The following is a 19,794-nucleotide window of genomic DNA, read 5'->3' on the forward strand; positions in this document are numbered from 1 at the left end:
AAAGCTACAGAGAAAAATGAGTACCTGTCCACACTGCGAGGCTCACTAACCTTGTAAATAAGGCCTAGCATAAGAATAGAATAAAGTACTCTGTAGCCACTCATAATTTAATATGGCTTATTCTAAAAACCCAGTGAAGGAGAAAATCTGTGGAAAAAAATATGTCAGGATATACATACACTCTGGAAGGGCTAAAGTAGATTCACAGAACACACACTTTCCAATCCAAATGTTCTTCTTACATCACTAGGAGCATTTCATTCTTTGAAGCCTCCAAATCCACGCAGATATAGGTGAAACACTCATTGTTAACTCTGTTAATCTGCAGAGGTTATTTCTCAGCAAAAACATAAATGAACCAGTGATGATGAAAAAAGCCTGGAATGTTATAACACTACATAGTGCAACACAAGCCTTCACACAGCCAACAACCAGAATAGGGAGGGAACTGCCAATCCTGAGAGCACAGTTAGTCATAGGTGACAACTAAGGAAAAAGAGCAGGATCAACAGCTCCATCCCCCCCACATCTGCCTATCTGCTGACATCTTCAGATACTGGAGTGATGGGGATACAACATGCCAAAGCAGAACTCAACAGAGCTGGAGAGCTTATGCTATTTGGCAAGCCCAAGAATCTGATAGAAGTGCTTCTACTAACAGTCTCTGTAAAGCCATGCCTCCTAAAATCGTAATATAATAATCTATGATGAGTAAGAAAAATACAGACAAATACACTTTACAACAAACCTACGCATTTCATCAGACTTGGAAAGCCTGGGTTTATTTTCTTCTCTACCAGACATCCTCTGTGCCTGAGGCAAGCCACATTGCTACCACAAGTACTGATTCTTCCTCCACAGAGTGCCAAAGACGAGACTTCATGGAAGAACAAGAAAATGCACATGCTGAAGTCTGAGACACTCAGAACAGCGATGAACATTCCAGAAAAGCCTGGAGAAATGTGTCCTCAATATTAATTCATTTTCACTAATGATACAACTTGCAATACATCTCAGTAAAAGCTGTCAAACTATCAAAGGACATAAACAGTTCACTTTGAAATAAAAACACATAAATGTCGAAACAACTGCAATACATAAACATGAAAAAAATTCCACTACCATTTGCTTGGTGCTCTCAGTAACAGTAGTGCATCCCAATTAGTGTATCAAAAAACATAAGAGAACACAAATACAGAAGACAGGCACTCAAAGTCTGCAAAGACAAAATTGCTCAGCTCTCACAACTGCCTACAAGAGCAGTCCTGTCCAATCATCTGTTCCAAACCTCCACCTTTTCAAAACAAGTTTACTTGCTGCAGGTTTTAAGACCCAACAAATTCCCACTGCACTGGGCAGACAGGCTGAGCTGCACAAGGTGTCTCAGCAAGTGACACACCAGCACCTCTTTGTCTCACACCATGAGAGATGCACGGCTCCAGCTTCTCTCTTGACCTGACTTGCAAAACAAGAGAAGTCACAGCACACTGCAGGGCAAGAGCACAGAGGCTCTACCTGGCATCCTGCCAGCCAGCTCTAGCAGATTTTGGTACTGTGTTGTTTTATATATAGCAAGAAGCAGGTCCCAGCCTTCTGCTCAAGATTCAGACTTCCAAATGGTGTGAGGAGTAATTGCTTGTAGAACAGGCTAATCCTGAAGTGAAGGAGGGCACAGGGAATGGTGTGAGCAATACTGGCAGAGATGTCTGATGTCAATCAGTAAGGAAAAAAAAACGAGTATCTATGGATTGTCACAAGAATTAAAACAAGACTATCTCAGACTGAAGAAAAAAAGGTAAAAATTGCATGAGACTGGATCTTCACCCCTTGATGTTTTAGGTCTTTAGTGTCTCCCACTATCCTGTTTCCACTTACATGGGTGCACACCTGTAAGTATCCATAACCACAGAAGAGTTATTTATGGCAAATTATCAAAACTGAAGACCACGAACTTCAGCCTCTCAAAACACCCTGAATTGCAGACCTGATTGCTTTACCATATGAAAACTGAATAAAATGCAAATTAAGGAAACAAACGTCCAAATCAGAGTGAAAAAAACCCCAAAAAAATCCAAGAAAACAAAACAAATAAAAGGGGAAGGGTAAAAGAACTTAAAATCTGATAACCTGTAACTAGCTATAAGGCTAAAAATTAATACAAAATTCTCACTAAGATGGAAGCATTATGGACTGAAGACAAGGCATTTACTTTAAGAAACTGAAGACATTTTAGGAACTTAACTATTATTCAAAAAACATTATGGACCAATTAACATACGTACTTTAACAGAAAAATAATCTAAAGAAAAATACTGCGTACTTACTATCATTTAGTGTTGTGAAGTCCAAGAATCGATATTCATAGGAAACATCTATCTTGGTTTCTACCTGAGGCCTCTTCAAAGTTGAATAGATATTACCAGGTCGTTTTTCATCATGCTTCTCTAATTTGTTCAATCCACAACCCATTTCAGCAGTTCCTGATACAAAAAGGTAGGGAAAACGGAAAATGCATAAACATGATTAACCTTGAGTTTTTCCTTTCTGCTTTCATGCCCCACACTAGTACATTAGGGTGATTTTTAATTTTTAAATGCAAGCTGCCCACAAACTACATAAATTCATGGAATTAAATAAATGCTCAGATAGTAACTGAAGCACATACTACTCATATCTACCCTTAGACATACTATTATTTTATTGGAAAATTGACAGTTTAATGTATATATTTTGCATCTTTCAAACATATTCAATGGTACACTCTGGAAGACACACACTCCATTATAAAAATAGCTGAAAATGCAAAATAACTTGCTAATATTAAGGTTGTCAACCAAGTAACAATTTCTATATATGCAGTTACTAAGAGAGCACCTAGTATTAACTTTTACACAGATCTCTGTAATATTCAAATTGACATCTATACTTGTAATTCAACGGAAAAAGCAAGTTCTCTCTGCAGAGAACTACCTACATTCACAAAACCACCTCACTTCCTCCCACTTCATCTTTTTAGGAAATAATGGCACTTTAAAAATCTGTCTTCAAAGCCGAAGAGGCACCTGGCTACAGAACTGCATTAGATAAATCTAGTTCTCTTTAATAAGCTGCCAGCCCACAACATTTTAAAGTATAACTCCTACAGCCATTACTGCTACACATTAAATGTTTCTCAATATCCTGCACATTTTAGCTCATCTGAGTATGAAAGAATGGAAGAATTACTTGGTGAAAATATCCAGATGATCCAAACCCTCTAATTCCTCTCAACAGCACTGATGGGGCTCAGGCAAATTATTTCAACCAGCAGCAAGTACAAAAACCACAAGTATGAACACACAAGATAGGCACCCGAGGTTTTTCATCACAACCCACCCAACATCCTGCCTCTACCTACATGGAGAAACTCATGCTGCTCTAAGGACAGGGAGAGAAACACAGAATAAATGCTCAGTAACAAAGAGTGGCTCCCAGAGGCCACCCCAGACAGTCAAAGGCATGGAAGCCATTCAGCGTAAACACACTGCACGCAGCATCAGGAAGATCAGTGTCACAGGCACCCAGCAAGCCTTGACACACAGCAGTGAGCACCTGAGAAAGTTCAGTCACAGATCAGGGCTGCCTCTACTTTGACAGTTTATAAAGTTAAACCAGAGAATGAAAACCTTGTTCAGGTTCACCATCTCCAAAGAGCTGCTCATAAGCCTGTGCCACAGCTCCATCCCCCAAGAGCTTAGAAAGTTAGTCAAATACACAGCCACAATGTATATGGAAACTACTTGCAGAAATTATCTACGTTTTTATTTATATTGTATTTTACCTTTTATAAATTTTGTCCCTCCCTCATACTTCCTTGTGAAATCATTCATATATGAATATCTACCAAATCCCTTGCTGTATTTTGCTATGATAAATGCATTCAAGTCCTTTTCTGCCATTTCCTAGACAGGATCTCTGCTCCCTTCATCACCCCACTCACTCTCATTTGCATCACTGTTCTCATTTCTCTACATGAACACAGGTGCCCATATGCTCAAAATGAGATCTTAACAAGGCTTATGAAAATAACATTCATGCTTCCCTGTCTCTACAGCAAATAATACACCTACTGCACCTAAAATCATCATTCACAGCTGAATCATCACATTCACAGTTTACTGTCAACTTCCTGGCAGAGAAAGAACCTGTTTCTCCTTATTTTTATCCAACACAACTAACTGAAAAGTTTCCAACTCACCCCTCATAACTTTTCTCTATTCCTTTGTGCTTCTACTGCTCAGTAATGGCCTCACCCCACTCTCCAGCATCCTTGGAAGAAGGAGTTGGAAGTCCTTCTGGGCTAAACAATACCACCCACCTCCTTTACCATGTGCAAAGTCCATAACTGCACACCTATATCTTCCTGCGAAGTCCCTAATAAATAGATCAAAATAGGACTGAAGAACACATCGAACTTGAAAAAAGTTATATAGTAAGTATTTCATAACACAGAACCTGGAGGCAGAAAAAGCATTTGCTATAAAGACCTCTAACACTGAGAAAAAAGGATGGCATGTCATCTGTATTTCTGAAGTTTCAATATTTGGTCAACTCACCCAGCAGAAAACAACCTTCCCTGATTATTCTGAATGACAGGTAGAAACTACTTTAACCATTTCTATCAATGAAATCAAGGATTGCAGACTCAAATTTTTAAATCTGGTATTTAAGGTTAAAAATCCTCATGATCCTTTTATGTTCCCAAAGTGATACTTTCCACCTTTTTTTTTCTGATAATGACAACTATTACCACTAAAGAAATATTCCTTCATATACACAGCAGTTTCTTCTTTTGCATGTGCAGTATTATTTGCTTCAGTCTAAAATGTTATTTATTTTAATACATAAACATGTGTTGCATACTAATGAGCCTAACTAGACACTAGGTATTTTTCCATGAACTATAATGGAACACATCTAGCAATATACTTGTGCTAGTGATGAATTAAGCTAGCAGTAAGTGTTAGCAAGCGTACCAAATTTTTCGTTTCAGCAATGGCCCAGTAATTCTTACACATCATAAGTACACAGCATTTTGTAAGGAAAAAATTTATTTTCAGAGGTCATTCCGCTGCAGTGCCTGCAACCTTTAGTTGTACAAATAGTCTGAAATCCACAGGACTCTTAGACAGTGATGGCTGCAGAAGGAGGCCTTGGGGACTCTGCACTTCACATCGCGGAGAGTTTTGCATTCTTTCCCAAACTGGGGTGAAAGTGCTAAAAAATAAAAGCCTGTGCTTCCAGCAGCAGCCACAGACACTCTCCTGTGCCTCTCCAGCAAACATTTTCTCAGCCCTCTGGAGAAAAATTCCTGCACCCTCCCTATGCATGTGAGCAATGACCTTTGTGAAGAGAGACAACCCACAAGCCATTCAGCAGGAGCTACCTACCCACTTGGGAATGGACTGAAAACGCTTTTTTTGTTGTTGTTGTTATTAATTCCCTGAGTGACTGCTTCCTAGAAGACTGATTTTCACCTTTGTGCAGTTTAGCTAAAACTTCAAACAGTATCCTTGAGGATAAAGGCTTCCTCACATTTCAGTAAGTATAGGCAGCTATGTTACTTAAAGCACGCATATGGAAAAGGATGATGAAAAAAGATGCTTTCACTTGAAAAAAATGAGGGATCAGAGGACAAAAATTAAGTTTCACAACATCACAATCTTTTCCACTATAATTAGAATACAAGTGCTACAGCAGTAGAAAACAAATCTTAAAAAATAAAGTTTCTACTTTAACAGAGGCATCTAAGTATGAAAATAAGTCCACAGAGGTAGGAATACTAAAGTTTTCTCAAATACACTGAGGCTGTGTGTATGACAAGTCACCACTCAATCACCAAGTTCTGCTCAAAGTTATCCCACAAAAGTCCTTCTGGGACAGCTTGCTTTGCAACCTTTCAAAGGCTTTTAGCATCAGTTATTACCTTCTTCCTTTAATTTGCAGCAAAGGTAGTGCTGCCCAGAGTCTTCCCACCACCATCTGAAAGTATCTCCTTGCTTTTCACTTACAAATCTACTTGTCAACAGGACATTATTCATCTTCCTAATTTTCTACATTGCAGTTATCAAAGAGTGCTGTAAAAGATATTCATCACTGATGCATTCAAAGTAATCAAAACCCACTTCAGTGCACATTTTCAGAAGGGATATTACTTTGCTATAAAACATGCTTAAGGTTACTTTTCTACATAGATTTATCCTGCCATTCTATACCTGCATGTGAATTCCACTTTTATTCATATTAAACCAAAATATTATCACTAATATTTCCTTTTTAGTAAAATGAAAAACAATCCTTCAAAGACACTGCCAAATTTTCAAATTCTTCTTGCTCAGCAGTAGGTTCTAAAACAAACATTTTCTTTTTCATTTATGCAGAAATTAATTATCACCTCAGACGTTCTACACGGAGAAAAAAACCTTGAAAAAGTAACATTTAATAAAGAATATTAACCTCTAAAATCATGTTTTAGCTCTGGGCTTTTACAGTTACACATGCCAGAAAAACTAATTTTGTCCACAAGCTCACTTAGATTGCAAATTCATCTTACATGTGCTCTTATGATCTTGTCGATCTCAAACTGTTCATGTGTTCAGCCATGTGATGACAAAACCAGAACTGAAACCCAAAGCTCACAACAGATTGGGTTTTTTTAGTCTGCATCTTCACTTTAATTCCGCAAAGCATCAAGAATAGAAGGTATGCTGAGCTGCAGAACAACAGCAAAGCCTAGACAATTAATTCCTTACTTTCTCTTGTGGAGGACAGCAAAGGCCTTCACTGGTTAGGAAAGGAGCAGCTTGCTTCTGCAAAATTTAACCCAGGATTCATACATCCCAATCACCCAGCTTACAAACTGCAGAATAAACCTCTTGCTGCCACCTCCTCCTCCCCAGTACTGTCCTGCATTGTGTACTTTAGGAGCAGAGGAGCTCGGGGGAGCATCTGGAGGTACAGGACAGAAATCCATCCCAGCATGTCAAATGACCAGCCCCTGAACACTCCTTCTCAATGTAAGTTTTATTGAAACCAGTACCATCCTTTGCCATGAAAAAAAAGCCAAAAAATTACGACAAATTGTAGTCAGCAAGAGGGAAAAAAAAAAAAGCCAGCAGTATTTTCACTTTTAATTACCTCTGTGATCCACAACAATGAATTTATCTTGAATGTATCATAGGAATTTTTACAGCTCTTCAATTGTGTCAAATTCTCAACTGATGATCTCTGAACCTCAGCTTTGCTAAAATACCCTCTTGCAGCTTGAATCTGCTTTCTCACACTGCTAGTGTGCAATCAAAATAGATGAAATACAACAAGTTCAGAATTAGCAAAGAAAAAGGATAAAATAATACCATGTAGCTAACAACTTATTTTCTTGTTAACAGTGATTCAGGCCCCAGGATTTCTTTTCAGAAGAAAAAGAGCACAAAGAAAAGAAGGAAAAACAAAAAAATCCTTGCCTTCTATCTGATTTTCTTTTGGGGGTATATTGGGGAACAAAAGAGGCTAATTTTCTGATTTATTGATCCATCCTTCCATGAAACTCCATAGCAATCTATCTCCAAGGAATAATAATGAAAATTACACTGAAATGTAACAGAACCACATGGCTAATGGAAGCTTGAATAGATTACCAGAATAAGTAATTTAAGGGATGCTTATCAACAAAGTACATATTGGCTAAATAGTTTATTTCAACTAATCAATGCATTATGTCAATGGCTACTTACAGGGATGATTTGAAAATAATTCCAAAACAATTCTTTTAAATACTTATAATCTCAGAGTCAATTGCTAAGTATATAGCATTTCATTGAATATTCTAGCAAATGTGTAAATGAAATACACTAACCAACTGAAATAGGAACAAGGTAATTTTAGTACTTACAATGGCATGCAAGGAAAACGTGCTGTATGGAAAATTAATGCTTGTCAGCTTGTTTTTAAGCAAAATTACTGAGAACAAGCTTGCTTGCACTAAAATATTTAAATCATTTATGGGCCAGGACTAGTGAATATATTTTTTAAGCTTTATCATGAATTAATTTATTTTTTAAAATACATATCCTAGGTTACTGCTAACGTTCTTTTCACAAAATACAGAATATAGTATTCCTACTGATGAATGCAGCAGCTGGAAAACAAGATAACTGCAATGTATTAATAGGTTTTCTCTCTTGATTTTGGCTGAGACCTTTCATCTTCATTCTTCCTTCCATGAGTAATACTTAGGTACCTCACAGGGATGCTGGAAGGCATTTACAAATAATTACAGGACTTCACATTTGTTGTGCAGTGATGAGACATGCTTATTTTCTTAAACCCTCACTCCTGCAATCCTGACCTTTCCATTTTCAAAATAATAAGCACTTCATCCTCAGTTCACTTGCTGGCATGTGGTCACTTATTTCTTGCATCCTTCCCAGTCTACAAAACACCAGAGTGTTTAGTCCCCCACTCAGCTCTAAATAAACCCTGAGAGCGCCTGCAAATTACAGTCGAGTCCCTTTCCTAGCATAGTTAAAGCAATGAACCAGAGGAGAAATAACAAGGCAAAAAGATCAGCATAACCGAAGCAGAGAATTAAAAACACCAGACCTGACAAACTGGGTGCACAGGTAAACAAAGAAAGCGGAATAGGATGCCAGGATGATCCTTTGTCAGTTCCCAGAAAAGAGCCATGCTCCTGACTTCTCCTCCTTTTTTCACCCTGGCTTACCACTGCATAAGGTTTTTTTGTGGGATTATACCATCTAAAAGAGAAATTCCTTACTAAGAGATACCCACTTAGTCTTTTTTTTCAATAGTATTACCATCCAGGACAATATGTAAGCATATACTCAATAAATACTACAATAATTTTGTTAGTGTGGAGGGATCTATGCTTTAGTAACTAATATTTACCAAACAATTTGAAACATTCTGAAAAACTTATAGATACAAGGAGCAATTACCATAAAATCAGTCCCATCCATGGGTTGTCAGATGTTACAGCATACCAATTTTTTTTCACCACATACTTACGAATTTGACCAGTACTGTCAGGATTTTAGACTTAAGGCTGATAACTAAATCTCAGCTTACAGGAAGGTTGGTGAAAGAATAATCCCAGATTTATCCTTTATGATTGATTTGATTTAAATTAAACTGCAGAACAACCCGAGTAAATCTGCAACTTAGGTTTTCAATTTCAAAAAGCAAATCTCAAAAACTAAGGAATTCATTAGTGAGATGAACAGGAATGAGCAATCAGAGGATGTAAGCACAGGGGAGGTCTGGAACATGTTTAAACTACAATATGAGTATCTGCAGAACTTGGAACCCAAGGAAGTGACAAGAGAATTCTTAAGAAGGTTTCCAGACACAATGAGATGAATTACCTAATAAAGAAGGAAATGTAGAATAAGCAGAGAGCTTAAGGGGCAGGAACAAAGTTCGCAGAGGAACAGTCTTGGATCAAGAAACACCAGCATAGAATGAAATGTGCCAGAAGCCAAGGCAAGTTGGAGAAGCCAAAGATACCACAACTCAACAGAAGCAGAACACAAATCAGGACTAATCTGGACTCATACCAAGAACTCTGGAAGACTTGTCATGATGAACTACAGCTCCAATTGCTAGAATTAAAAACCAAACTATTTTATTGGGTTTGGTACTGTCTCCCAGGGAGATAAGAAAATGTACTGACTACACAAAAAAATAGAGAAAAACATATTTTGGCTAATTAAGACAATTGCTACTCTAGCTTCCAGAGTTTCTAAGCTTAAAGAAGAAAGCAAAGTAATACATGGATAACTATGATAGGGATTCAGTAAAGTTAGAACAGACTACCCTGACAGGTCTTGTAAACACAAGTCACAAAGGAAGCAGAGCACTAGCATGCAGCATGTCAAGTAACACACCAGCATGATAACGTGATTTCAACAAACTCTTCCCAGGTGCTATTGTTCTCATTGCAGCGCTCACATCACACTTTGCTCATGCTGTCCCTGGGCCTGCAAGTCGCCAGGCCACCTCCGTGGGCTCCCTGCCACCAGCCACACTCAAACCCCTGTAGGGAAACAGCTGGTTTGGGTGGGTGTGTGAGTGGGCACGTGAGCAACAGGCCGGGAGGAAGAGCAACAGGATCAGAAAGAACTGGTGGAGGGTTAAGGCAAGCGTTGTGCCAGCAGTGGGGAGCAATGTGAGGAACAGCAGGGTGGGGGGAGACCCTTGCTTCCCACACCACCCACATCACCTTGTAACACTGCTCCAAAATATTTAATACTTGGTGATACCATGATGCTGTCTTTCAGTAAAGCACAAGATTCAGATACACCACATCTTTCTACAAAATACTTTTAGGTGGTGTATTTTTGGTCAAGATAACCAAGTGTTAATGTCACTGAACAATGCACAGGTAAAATTTATGCCAAAATACCATGTGCAAACATAGGTGCTAAGAAAGAAAATAAAGACTGAATTAACCTGACAAAAGCATGAAGAGGAATGTTAGATATGAACCCAACTTTCTTTTAAAGTTAACCCCACACCACTCTGAACCCAGAGACAACAGGCACGAGAAACAGATGCAGATTGCACTGTATGCACAGCTGTTCAATGACAGTGAGTAAAACCATGGTAAATCACAAACTTACTGACTTGACAGTCCTGTGTTTACTGCCTTTTGCTAGTGTGCCTTGGAGTAAAACACAAGCCACCTGAGTGAGGAAGGCAAAAAAAAAAATAGATCACTAGTGCCAGGTGTGAAGCTGAGGGATCTCACATGAAATTAGGGTTAGAATAATAGTTATGAGAATATTTTTTACTTACTTCAAATAGAGACTTCATCTACTTTGATTTTTATTCTTCGCAAGTCTGTGACCCCAGATTTTCCAAAACAGAGTCTAAGGCCAGTTCATTATACCCAATATGGTATTTATGTTTCCCAGTACCCCAGCTCAGAACTCCCTTAGGTATTTAATCACAGCTGTATATACTCATTTCATGCTTCATTCTGAGACCGGGGAATGCCAACATTCAAGAGGTGGAAAGCCCCTTGTCTAATGTAACTTACTTGAGGTTAAGCTAGATTCCTAAAATAACCCTTCATTCTAAGACTTTTCTTTTTCCTTAGAAATAAACAGAAATTAAATATACATATGTGACCACTAGCATTGTGAAAACGACGGTTATTGCCACTAACTTGTTATTCAATACTGGGACCTGAAACGAACTGGATTAAAAAACAAAACCAAACATAACAGTAGATGTCGACAAGATCTTCCCTTGTAAGCTAGAGGCCAGCTACATCTTGATAAGGCTATTCTCTTATAAAATAAATAAGTAATTTTTTTAAAGGGAATAAAAATTGAAGCAGTATACAATCAGACCACAGCTTTCAAACTTCGGCTGAAAACATTAAAGAACATTATTTCAGGTACAGCTGTATTTTTATTACTTTAAATACAGCAGTCTCTTTCGCACAGCAGCCACCCCTACCAAGACTCCAGCACTGCTCCCTGTCCTGCCACACGGCAGCCTCTGGCTCAGCTCCTTCTCGGGCCCGAGCCGGCAGCACTCCGGAGGGAAGCACGCTCAGGCGTAATGGAGAACAAATGTCTCCCATTAATTATTTGACTAAGCCGAAAGTAGCAAAGAAGAACTGTAAAGTCCATCCAACTAAATTCCCCTTTTCCAGAAATACACAGGCTGGAAGAAGAGGCTGTTGTAACAAGAATTCAGATAAACCAAAGAGAAGAGAGATGTATTTTACACTCAGACGTAAAAATGCTGAACCATGGTCACCCTGCCTCCTTACACTGTGAGAAAACCGTGCTGAAACAATATCAGGAACTTGAAAAGGCAGTAAAATTGGAAAACAGCGGCTGCAAAATCCCAGACCGCAGCCAGCCACACGATGGCACGGCACCGCCGCCTCCAGGTGCCCGGCATGCGAGGAGCGGCGCCGGGCTGGGCGGGCGGGCGGGCGCCCACCGGCTCCCCTCAGAGCCCGCTCCTCTCCCGGCTCTGCCTCGCCGCGCGGGGCTGGACGCGGATAACCATCGCACTGTCTGGCAGCGACTGCCGGCAGCGCCGCCGCCGGTCCGCCCCGGCCGCGGGCAGCCCGGCGGAGCCCGGCGGAGCCCGGCAGCCCCCGCACCCCGGGCTGACAGGACGGCACCGCCCGCCAGCCCCGCCGCCCTGCCCGGCGGGCTCCGCTGCGGCCCCTCGGCAGGACCGCAGCGAGCGGACCCTCGGAGCCGCGGCGCAGCCCGAAACCCGGCCGGGGAGCGGGCGGGAGGCAGTGCCCCCCCGCGCCGGGCTCCAGCAGCCCCTCCGAACCCGGGCACGCCGGCCAGCCCGCGCCCCGCTCCGAACTTCAGGAGCCAGAGGACCACGACGAGTCGGAACCCCGGAGCGGCTCTCCCCGCTCCGGCACGCCCCGGCAGCAACCCCCTCCCGCCCCCTCACCAAGTTTGCCCGCCGAGCCGGCGGGGTGCGCGGCAGTACCTGGGGCAGGCAGCGGGCGAAGCGCAGCCCGGTGGTGCTGAAGATGCCCGGCGGGCGGAGACGGCCGGCCCCGCTGACAGCGTTTCCTCCTCCTACTCCGGCTGCCGCCCGTGCCCGCCCGCCGCGCTCCGGGGCCGCTCCCCCCTCGGCTCCGCGACAGGGAGGTGCCGGGGCAGCGCCGCGCCACCACACGGCCCCGCCGCCCGGCACAAAGTTTGCGCGGCGCAGCCCGGGGCAGGCGCTCCGCTCCCGCTCAGCCCGGCCGGGGGCCGCGGCCACTTCCTCTTCCTCCGAGCGGCGGCGAGAGCCCGGCGCCCACCCCCAGCCGCGCAGCGACGGGGCAGCCGCGCTTCCCGCCCGCTCCGGCGGCACAGCCCAAGCGCCGATTGCTCCGCCCGCCGGCCGGGGCGGGAAGTCCCCCCACCCTTGTCCCGGCCCAGCCCCTCCGTACTCCCCCCAGCATCGGTGATGATACAAACGGGGAGAGTGGCCGATCCCTCGGAGACTAGTGCGGCCTTTCAGAGGGACCTCCATAGGCTGAGGAGTTGGACAGAGAAGAACCATCTCAAGTACAACAGTAGCAAATGTCATTGGAATGCAAATGGGTCCTGCACCGGGAAAGGAATAACCCCATGCACTAGCACAGGCTGGGAACCAACCTACTGGAAAGCAGCTTGCAGAGGAGGACTTGGGAGTCCCAGAGGACAACAAACTGTCGATGAGCCAGCAGCGTGCCTGTGGAGCAAAGAAAGCCAAGGGCATCCTAGGATGCATCAGGAACAGCAGTGCCCGTTCCTGATGCATCCAGGAGGTCAAAGGAGGCGACGCTCCTGCTCTGCTCAGGCCTGGGGAGGCCACAGTTGGAGTGCTCTGCCCCGTTCTCAGCTCTGCAGTACAAGACGGACACAGAACTTCTGGAGCAGGTCCAGCAGAGAGCCATGAAGTTGGTCAATCCTTCTTACAACAAAAGGCTGAGGGAGCTGGGCCTGTTCAGCCTCAAGAAGAGGCGACCGAGAGGGGAGCTCATTAATACATACAAAATATCTAAAGGGTGAGTGTGAAGAGGATGGAGCCAGGCTCTTCTTTGTAATGCCGACCACTAGGACAAGAGGCAATGGGCAGAAGCTGATGCACAGGAAGTTCCACCTGAATATGAAGAACTTCTTTACTGCGCGAGTGACTGCACACTGGAATAGACTGCTCAGAGAGGTTGTGGAGTCTCCCTCACTGGAGATATTAAAAAACCCTCTAGACACAATCCTGTGCCACGTGCTCTAGAATGACCCTACTTGGGCAGGGAGGTTGGATCAGATGACCCATTGCTGTCCCTTCCAACCAGCTCCAGGTCAACCAAGTTCAGCTCCTTCAGCCTCTCTCTGTAGGACACATACTCCATCCCCAGTTTTGTTGGCCCTGTACTGAGCTTGTCCCAGCTTGTCAAGAACTTCCTTGGCACTGTATTCTGAGAGGGAAATTACATACTTGGACACTGTATACGGTCTACAAGAGTCCCAGTGAGTGCCTAATAGCTGTGGATCATCACTTTTTCTGAGCTACTGACATGCTGTTGTTATCTTTGATGGCTGTGATCATGCAGCCTTACTAGACTGCCCATAGTCTTTGCAACAGAGCTACTCCCCAGACAGGCAGTCAGTCCCAAGTCTCAATCTCTGCAAGGTGCCCTCCCCTCCCAGAGGCTGAATGTTTTTCCTTGTTAAATTTCAAAAAGTTCAGGCTGGCTTGTTCTTGAGCCTGCCCACTTCCTTTTGGACAGCAGCCCAGCCCTGAAGCTGCTTGATGGCACCTCAGTATGCAGTCATGTGCAAACACGGCAGCAGTGGATCCTGTCATCTCCTCCTGGTCCTTGAAAAACATGTTAAAATACAAAGGATTCCACTTGCTCCTGTCCTCCAGGCAAAGTGCAACCCATTAAACTGCAACTGTCTGACCCCAGCTATGCAATGAGCTTTTTACCCACCCAGCTGGCCACCCACCCAGACTACAGAGTGCTACACACAACAGTAGATAAGGAGCCAGTGCCTAGCACGTTACTAAAGCTGCCATAGTATTAACTACCATCCCCATGTCTGCAAATGCCTACATTTTATCAACGGTGGCAAACATTTGGTAAGGCTTGATGGCACAGAGAGCAGGTGCTTTCAAGGCATCAGTCAGATCTTCCCAGCATCCTTGGACACAGCCCAGAACCCCAGCCCAACAAGATTTGTCCAGGTCAAGTTCACAGAAGAATCCCTCTCTTGATCCTCATCCATTGCTGGTAGCTCTTTGCTTGCCTCAATCTTGCGTCCAAGCGCATACTTCATGTCATTGAACCAAAGGCAGCTCTGCATACATCAGCCTTATCTGTGCTCACATTCAACAGCTCTTTGTATTCCTTGTCCAGCCTCTTACTGTGCACAGAGCTTTTTGAGAGCAACATGAGATTCCACAAGCCCTTGCATATGTCTACACCCATCCCTACATGCTTTGGTATTTCTTTAATTCCTTCACTATAACCTGTTCATGCTTCCACCATGGTATTTTTGCCATGAAGTTCAGTCAGGTGCTCCCCACTTAGCGTAACCGGTATCCCAATTCATCAATATGGTTTCCTACTTGAATGTGTCACTCTTGCATCAGGAGAAGGCTGCATTAAAAATCTGCCCGCATTTTAGGCTCCCTTCACTTTTCAAAGTTGCCTCCCATGTACCAGTTCCTCCAATAACCCAAAGTTTGCTCTCTGAAGCCAGACTTGATATCCTCACTCCCTTCAATGAGCTCCACTGTACGATCATGGCTATAGCCAGAGTTGCCATTCTCACACTCCTGGACAATTTTTCATTGTTCGCGGACATCCGTTAGTGCAACACCCTAGTTGACCCATTCAGGATATCTATCAAGAAAGCTTCCTAAAATTTGCTGGATTGCTTCCATCCACCATGTTACTCATCCAACTAGCAGGAAACTTCACTCCTCTCCAAGAATCAGGATCTGTGACTCATAGATGCCACAGTTTCTATTTTAAACAACTTTCATCAAGAGTAGCTGGGCTGTAATCCACCACTGTCACCCTCTGTAGTCACTCCTTTGATCCTTAATGTTCTCAGCAAGTCTGGCTGTCAGTTCAAGATGCCCATACATTCCAGCTGCTCTTCTTGCAGAGGGGGCAGCCCTCTGCCCTCACCTTCCCTGTTTCTCCAGAAAAACATGTATCCATCCCAAATGTGATGCTTACGAACCAAGTCTGGGACTTTGTGCACCACCTTTATTGTACTTCCCCTTATTAGGCCAGAAACCTGTTCAGCATTTCCTAAAACACCCTTGACTAGTACAGAAACTGCTTCAAATCCTTGTGCCCAGCAGGCACAAATACATTTGGTACACCTATTCCACTTAAGCATTTTACCCTACTGTGTAGGTGCATAAACTAAATTAAATATAATGTAAAAATATATAAAGAAAGCACTATATTGGCACATTAACTCCTTCCTACGTGCAGAGTATTTCTCTCTTAAATGCTGGTATTGTGATGGATGACATCCACTTGAAAGTACTCCTCCCACTTTTCCTTCAAGTGCCAGCAGGGAACAAAAAAAATTTCTGCAGTGGCCTCAAGTCTTCTCGAAGCACAGCTATCACCATTAGCAAGTAGTCAGTAGCCAAAAGCATAACATCGACACATTGGAAACAAAGAAATCAAATTACTTTACCAGCACTAAGCTCTGAAACAGACACTAGCAATGCATTTTGTCAGGGAACTTCACTCATTTCCTTTTTCTATTTCCTTCTGTGTGTTTTGGTTTTATCTTCTGCATTTCTTTTAATTATACACACAGGTTTTCCTCTTTCCTTGTCCTCCATCATTTTTCCTCCACTCATTAGTTTCTCTGGCTTTCCAACCGTGTGAGAAAGCAGCATGCAGTCACATCAGGGTGCCATGTAATTGAGCTGTTTTTCTACTACTACTGTTAAAGCATATGGGGAAGGATTGCTAAGTGTGTAGGGAGAAGTCAAAGTGCAGCTTTCCCTGTACTGTAAACACATCAGGTCAGAGATGGCTCTAGAAGGAACATCCTTGGCACCAGACCTTGCCGACACCATAGAAATTGCAGATCTATACTTAGGAATTCAATTGAAAAAATGTCTGCCAACATTGAAGACTTTCTGGTGTAGAATCTTCTTGGATACATAAAGAAGACCAGAAAAAAACCAACATTCCTGTATGGCTGTAGACTGTTATGAAGTAGCAGTCCCGTACAGATGAAAAGTGTTTCAGATTAGTATTTACAACAGGTCACAAAGCACAAACCTAGGCACTACCAACCATTTTCCCACTGTCCACTTCATAGTCATGTATCAAACATGACTGCAAACTTACAGCCATCACATAGAAGGTGTTTTGATGCACTGTTTCAACCTGGAATTCCTCTACTCCAACATTACATACACAACCCCTTAGAACAGTCCTTCACTTTTCCATAGAGAAAAATTGGAATTGAAAGTTGATTCCATAGGAGTTTTGAGGCAAACATGTTTTCCTCTGACTACAAAAGTATATTAGAAAAGCAGTAGATTGATTAGGATACCTGATAGGATACCTCTGTCATCACCTATTTAAGTGTCCCAATATTGAAATTATCTAATTCATGCAAGTTGAAGCATAGCATAAACTCTAAGATTATGATGTACATTTAAACTGCTCCTTTTAGATTACCAGTGTGAGAATTTCAGAATTCTGGCTTGCTAGTGTTCGTGTATTTTAAAGTATGTACTTTTTACATATTTTGGGGTTGCCTCTTTAAGAGCCATTTTGGTATAGACTTGCTAACACACAATCTAGAACATAATATGTAAAAGGTATTTCATGTGGTACTCCAAAAACAGACAACATTCTTTCCATGAGAAATCTGATCAACTTGAAAAAATCCTGAACAAGCATGCTAGACATTTTCACCACACCTAGAGTTGTGGTGAAAAAAAACATATACACACATATATCTCCCTGCAGAAAAATAAACTACTGCAAAACAGTACTGACTTGGTAATTAAGTGTAAAACACTACTCTAACAACCACTTAACTATAAACAACTGAAGCACCTTACTGCTTTAGTCCAAGATGTAAGATGTTGCCCCTAGACACTCCATTAGGGAATATTAGTTTGTCCTGGGAGTTAAAAAGAGTTAAACTTTAAAATGTTTTATTTCTGTGTCTAGTCAGTGTAATCTCTCTGGTAAATCCACACATTTAGCAGTGCAGAGCTCTACAACCTCCTGTACCACAAGCAGGAGTGATCACATTTTCTATTTGCACTTTGTAGTCCTGGGTGCAGCTGACTAAGGCCAAGCTTAGCATAGGTGTAAATTGCTACTGGTGTGGTGTGGAAGAATTCTGCTTGGCCAAATCTCTGTTTATTTTGGCCTAGGCAGAGATGATTACATATAGTGAAAAGCTGCATGAAATCACATGCATAGCATTTCTGTCTTGTGCAAGATGTTTCTAGTTATGCCACTAGGAAATCCCTTACTTCACTATTCCAAGCACTATTTGAACAACTAATTAGGAAAGGCCCACATTGGTGTAATTTTTTTTTTTTTTTGCATGACACTCAGTGCAATGCCTGTTGCTGTTATTTTTACTACAAACTTAGCCTCCAGCATTCAAGGTCCATTCAACCACGTCCCATTTTTCTAGCTTTTACACTTGTGTGACAAAGACTTAAAGCACATTTAGAATAAAATTTGTTTGCTCTGTCAAAAGGCAACAGACCCCTGCAACATCATATTGAACAGGATTCAGCAAAACTTAAGTTACTTCGGACTGACTTCTGTTAACAGAGATACTTAAATATCACTAAATAAAATTAGTTTTATTTGTCGACCACTCTGCAGAAGCATGTTTAAGATCTACCGAATTTTTTATTAACAAGACAAAATATGAAAGAAAATGCAAAATCAAAAAAACTAGGCTCCATTTGAGGTAGAGAAGTCATTCAGCATATTTTCCTCATTTATTGTTATTGTTTCAGATCACCAGTGCAAACTGCCATGAAATATGTAATTTTTCAATGATCAAACTTTTTTTCTTATTTGCTGAGAAACCACATTTTTGATTCCTAGTTTGTATTTGGATCCTGTAGTAGAAAGTATCTCTGTCTTACCAATGCTAAATATATAATTCCCTTGCACTCATTTCCATTTCCTCCTGAACTGGTACAAATTGGTATGATTGGTAGGGAAAACCTTTCCTCCAGTGTTTCCCAATCCCTCAGTGCCAAGCAAGCTGCCAGCTGGTAGCTCCAGGAAAGGATCTGTAACTGTCTGGTCCATGTCTGGTTCTGATTTGTTTTTCCAAGACTCTTGCACTCACAAGATCTTGAGAATGTCTTGTAGCTTTCAACAATTGAGTCTTCAACAGACTAAAGCACTCCAGACACAAAGGTGGTGATAAGCTTGACTGGAAATTTAAAACTTCCATTTTTAATGATGAACTCTTTTCTTATGGCAAAGAACTAAGCCATAACTTAGTTCTGTTATTCAGAACTAAGCCATAGCTTCTCAGAAATACCAGGAAAACTGCTTCCCAATCTGAAGAAGTCAGACAGACTAGAAAACTCTGGAGAAGTCAGATCTATAGTGATGCTGAAGAGAGAATCAGACCAGTCCCCAGCTGCTAATGCTTTTGTCCCAGCAGCAGCACACAATCTGACCCCTTACTCAGAAGCAGCAGCAACTTTTGCCTTTCCAGGGTTCCAGAGCAGGGAGACAGCCTACAACTCAGACTGGCTCACAATTTTAGCCCAATTAGTTATTGAAAATAGCTCACATTTTATTTCCCAAGGAGACTAACTTGAACATGAGTCCTACCACTTCAGCATTTTAATGGCACAGGGCAATTTTTTTCTTACTATTATTAAAGTGCTTCTGTTGTTCATTTGAAAGTAACTACTACGGAGCCACAGAGGCTAGATTTAATTAATAACCAGTCTTCTGCCTGGAAGCGCTTTCTGAAAGCTGCTTTCTATACTCTTGAAATCTAAAATGCATTTATGGACATAAATTTCTAAAGCCTATACATGGTTATATAACATTGTGTGGATGTGATTTTTCACATGATCATTACTGACAAGATATGCCTCCGTAAGAGCAAGAGGAAAATTGTGGCTACATTTAAGAATTTCTGACAATTTATTTAATTCATTCATTTTTTTTGCCTTTCTTGAATGTTTTAGTACACATCTGAGAGAGAACACAGATTTCAC

The 19,794-nt window shown here is 42.0% G+C and overlaps 1 protein-coding gene across 1 annotated transcript in view; it reads right to left on the reverse strand.

The window, feature by feature from the left end:
* RFTN1 (raftlin, lipid raft linker 1) overlaps positions 1 to 12,786 on the reverse strand; it is a 95,437-nt gene extending 82,651 nt beyond the window's left edge. Inside the window, exons 1-2 of the mRNA XM_066319585.1 lie at positions 12,535 to 12,786; positions 2,325 to 2,480 (exon numbers count right to left, since the gene is read on the reverse strand). Coding sequence (XP_066175682.1) covers positions 2,325 to 2,469 — 145 coding nt within the window. The 5' untranslated portion in view covers positions 2,470 to 2,480; positions 12,535 to 12,786. The remainder of the gene's footprint in view (positions 1 to 2,324; positions 2,481 to 12,534) is intronic.
* Positions 12,787 to 19,794: the final 7,008 nt, after the last annotated feature.

Source organism: Sylvia atricapilla, chromosome 1 (assembly GCF_009819655.1).
Source record: "Sylvia atricapilla isolate bSylAtr1 chromosome 1, bSylAtr1.pri, whole genome shotgun sequence".
In the NCBI taxonomy this organism is placed as follows: domain Eukaryota; kingdom Metazoa; phylum Chordata; class Aves; order Passeriformes; family Sylviidae; genus Sylvia; species Sylvia atricapilla.